The 4871-nt window shown below is 32.4% G+C and overlaps 1 protein-coding gene across 1 annotated transcript; it reads right to left on the minus strand.

Moving 5' to 3' along the window:
- Positions 1-361: 361 nt before the first annotated feature.
- LOC145832677 (spermatocyte protein spe-26-like) lies at positions 362-4087 on the minus strand. The gene is made up of 2 exons (XM_082939979.1): positions 4050-4087; positions 362-1490 (listed from the first exon to the last, which is right to left on the minus strand). Exons 1-2 carry the CDS (start codon positions 4085-4087, stop codon positions 362-364), a joined length of 1167 nt encoding a protein of 388 aa, XP_082796105.1.
- Between the last annotated feature and the right edge of the window lie 784 nt (positions 4088-4871).

A 4871-nucleotide genomic window follows, 5' to 3' on the forward strand; every position in this document is an offset into this window, starting at 1 on the left:
TGTTAACACTCAGAAAAATATGCTTATTTAACAAACAAAGATAACTTTTATTTTATATTCAAGTTAACTTGCTTCATTAGGATATCTTTTAAAAAGATTTGTTTTAATAAATATAAAGGTTTAACAAAGTTTAAAACTAGATATAATAATTATTAATTATAAGTATTTTCTAAAGGTTTAGTTTTATGTTACTGATAATAAATATGCAACTAACTGTTAAAAAAGTACTTTGCTTTGCGTTATTTTGTAGTAACTTACAGTTCAGTACTTTGTAGATATAAAATTTCTTTAATTTATTCAGTTACGAGAAAAAAGAGCTCAGAATTTTTTTTAAATTGCAGGATCATTTTATATTTACTTTTTAATAACTAGGAATGATCAAACAGCTGCCGAATGCTTCTACACTCTTGATCATCATAAAATCGTCGACTCTGCGCCACTCTTCTTCCACGACGTCGTAAACAGCCAGGTCGCAAAAGTAATCGTTCACGGCTAAAATTTTGTCACCAACGAGCGCCCACTGAAAAGTGCTGTTCGACATCCAGCCGTTCAACGACGAAACGGACTTGATGAGAGCGAACGCGCCGCCGTCGAAAACTTCACACCGCTCACTGCTGCCACCTACCACGTACATTTTGTTGCCGATGCTCAGCGAGGCGTGACCGAACCTCCCCGCAACCATGTCGGGCAATTCGGACCAGCTGTTCGCGACGTGGTCGTACGCCGCCACGCTCCTCTCCGAAAACCGACCCCGGCCGCCCGAAAAAACTATCCTGCCAGAATGTACTGCGCACGCCGCGTCCCTGCGGGTGACTAGCGTCGGCGCGATCGCCCCAAGCTTGTTCGTCCTTGGATCGAAAACGCTGCAGTTGTTTCTTCCCCGCACCTCTCCTCCCAAAATATAAATGTTACCCATGAAAGCGCAAACGCTGTACTGGCAGCGGTGGTGGGGAAACTTTTTCAGGCGCTTCTGCTGCTTGGTGACTGGCGAGTAGCTGGTTATTTTCGCGTCGTTCAAAAAATACAGGGTGTCGCCGATGTGCACGCATCTGTTGAAGCTTCCGTGCACTTGTCCCAACGGTTTCGGACTGCGGTCTTTCTCGAGCTGATATATTTTACACAGGTCTCTCCCCTGCTGAAAATGCTGAACAACATTAAAATTGTCGCGTCGGTGGTGACGATTTTGGCGCGAAGCTTGCTGGTTGGACGCGTTGCTCGTTATTTTCAATTCGCTTTTTATGTACTCTGTGCACTCACGACTGGTTGCAAAAAAATAAGTTTCACGGCAAAGCAAGCTCATTAAAGCGTGTGGTGTTAGCTTTCGTAAACGAGCAGCCTTCAACAGTTCCAAAGCATACTTGCCTCTTTTTTCTACGTCATAACTTACCCAAGAGCTAGCAGCACGGCAAACCTCAATTTCAGATGTAATTTTTAAGTCAGAGCTTGATAAAATTTCTTTGATATAGTCGAAATCAAAATGCAAGTGATGACTGTTTTCCGTTAAAAAAGTAAAGTATTTTTTTACACAGTTTAAAATGTAATTTTGAAAGTTTATTTTATTGTAATGTTTTGTAACCCAATAAAAAAAGCACACGTTACTATGGTTTATTTTTTCTTTTAACACTGTATGAAGTGTATCTGTGAGGTTATTTAAGTCAAGTAGTTTAGCAGTTTTCGAAAGTTCTACCAATGTTGTATTAGAAATGGATTCTTCATTTTCTGTGAGTATTTAAAAGTATTTAGATTTAAAAGAAACTTTAACGAAAAACAATAAATTTATATCGATATAACAAAATTAACTTAAATAGATTTATCTAAAACCCTTATTTATTTTTTTTTGTTTAAACTTAGATTAGAATGGATAATTGTACTTTTTTTGATGAATGCTTCTAATCTTGTTATTTGTTTTTCATTTGTCGCACTGATGGTATGATGTCTAAAAACATTTAGAACATTTTTGTCTTCATCATTCTCTTGTTTATGGAGTGTGTCAATAATTTTTAAAATATCAAGGTTTTTCATTTTTTTAATGTCTGTAACAAATACTATTATTATTAACATTCTAATTAAATAGTTATTTATAAAATTCTTAGTTCTAAATGATATTTTGTTTCATTGTATTGCTTAAATAAAAATAACAAATCAGTTAAAAAATGTAGTGAGGTTAAGTATGAAAGAAAAAATTAAATGCTCACAACTTTGGTCGATGGATTAGTGTGGAGAAAGACCCTTTGGTTATTGAGCCTCACACCATACATTTAATAACTTTTTTTAGTAGTTAAGTAAAAAAATAAAGATGAAACTTTATATCATTAAAAAATCAATAGTCTACTATAAGCACCACACCGTCTCCTACCTCAGGTTTCAATGTTTACGTCACATGTTTTACCCTTGTTGCTCTTTTTACAGGACCACAAAAAAGCATTATAAAGTTCATAATAACATAAAAACGGAAAAGTGGTGAAAATACTGTGAAATAAAAAAACGCTTATTACTTTTTTTGTTCTTTTTTTTTATACATCTGTTTTAAGTACTTGAGTGAAAAAGCATGTACCTTGTTTTTTTTGCATAAAGTTTAAGCCTATTGTAATTTAAATATTTTGATACATTCTACAACTGTGAGTTTAAATATGTATTGTCTCGTTGATAGGAATTTTTATTAGAGTAGTATATAACAAGTTGTCATCTGCAAAGTTCAAGACTTTTAGAGTTGTATTGTTTTGTAAATTATTAATGTAAAATAAAAACAATAAGGGACCCAAAACTGAGCTTTGTGGCACTACTATGTCGATACTTTTACATGTCGATGTATACCAAACAAAATCTACATACTGCTTTCCTTCAGACAGATATGATTCTAATAGTTAAAGCATTTGTCCTCTTATTCCATTATACTCTAATTTGTTCAACAATATTTTTTTGACTTACTCAGATATAACAAAACTGCATAAACAGCATACATTTATCTAAAGAGGACAGTGTTCTTTACAATAACTCTGATAAAGCTAAGGTAGTTGAATGGCTTAATCTGAATCCAAATCGAGAAGTGTTAAGTAAATTAATCTCTGTAAAATAGTTTATAAACGACCATATACAGCTTTTTCAACAATCTTATTTATGTTTGACAAAAATGAAATTGGTCTGTAGTTTTCAGGAAATATCTTTAAATCTGAGTTAAATATTGGTAATACTTTGGCTAATTTTAAACAACTAGAGTTTCTACCTTCCAAAAATGCCGACTTTATTAGCTTACTAATTATTTTGGATATATGGGAGTTAATGAATTTTAAAACTCTAACAGAAATATTGTCAGCACAATTTGATTTGAATGAGTCTAAACTTTTAGTTATGTTATGTACCTCTAATCAGGCAAAACTATCGTAGTTATTTCTAGAACATTAACAAATGAGTTTTGGGGGTGTTAAAATTCAAAACACTTTGTTTCCCATTAGTTGAAAAGTGTAGTTTAAAATTATTTAAATCTTAACATTATTGGTAAAGAATTCGTCATTAACTTTAAGTTTTTAGGAAAAGTCAGAGCTTTTTTTTTGTCTGTTTGTAAAATCATTAATTAACTTAGAGTATCTGCAGAACTTCTATTACAATTTTGTAACCACTTTTTATAATAATTTCCTTTAGAAATAGTTTGTTTTTATTTAATTTGTTTTGGTAAGTTTTAAACTCTTTTATTTTTTGTTGAATCTTAAATTCTTTTTTGAAGAGCTTTTGTAAAGTAAGTTATTATTTGCGATGTACCGGACTCACTATCCGGGTACGGATCCAGCCGTATATTGCCATTTTTGTCTGATATCCGGATCTGGCCGGATCTTGATGTGAAAAAAATATCCGGATCCGATTCCGGCCGGATTCTAATTTGAAAAAAAAAAAGTCCGAATCCGAGTCCGGCCAGATCCTAACAGAGATCCGGCTGATTCGGATCTAGTTAGTAAAAAAGAGCATACAGAAAAGTATTTTTTCAAAAACAAACCCTGTGTAAATTAAAAAGAATCATTTTCGTCAGAAAATACGTTCGAAAAAAAAACACTTACCGTGATTGGCTCATTTTGTGCACGTGACTAATATACATTTGTTTACATTTAAACTATGAAACAAACATTTCAGAAATGGAACTCTTAAGCTATATTGTAAAATTAATAACTTTACTACCACACTGTCAATCTTATGGCTAGCTGTTCTACTGATTATTAGATTAAAATAATTTTATACTCACTCTAGCTAGATTTTTTTTTTTAACTTAAACAATGGCAACCCTGCTAGTTTGAAAATTTTTGGGAATTTTTGAAAATCTAAGGCTGCCTCAGGCTAGTTTAGTTTTTTATAAAAACTCAGGCTAGTTGTATGATTTTATGAAAAACTCAGGCTAGTATTCTTTAAGATTTTGAATGAGTTTAAGTTGATCCAGTTTTCAATATTTTGTGATTTTCTAGTTAGTTTTGTTCAAGATCTTCATTTTAATTGATTTTAGATTGGTAAGGCTACAGGGGGGGTCGATCCACCTTGATTTTATAAGTTGATCTTATTTGATAGATTTTTATCTTAGCTTCCAGATACTTGTTACAGCTAAAAAAAATTCAGAGTAGTTTTCGAGATACAAGGGGTCAAAGCCGGCCAGCTCAATAGCTTCCTTATAGAAGGTGCAAACTAAAAAGGCGAAAAAAGACCATTTCATTAAAAATCTATCTCCTCCTACAGTTTTTAAGAAATCTTATTCAGATTTTTACATTTTACTCTTTACTAAATTTTAAATCGTTTAAGTAAAGGATTTTTTTTTATTTTGAAAAAAAGTCCTTTTTTTTCATAAAAAGGTGTTTTTTTTGAATTTTTACCTTAAGTTTGAAAATTTCAATTAT

Source organism: Thalia democratica, chromosome 3 (genome assembly GCF_965202585.1).
Source record: "Thalia democratica chromosome 3, ktThaDemo2.hap1.1, whole genome shotgun sequence".
In the NCBI taxonomy this organism is placed as follows: domain Eukaryota; kingdom Metazoa; phylum Chordata; class Thaliacea; order Salpida; family Salpidae; genus Thalia; species Thalia democratica.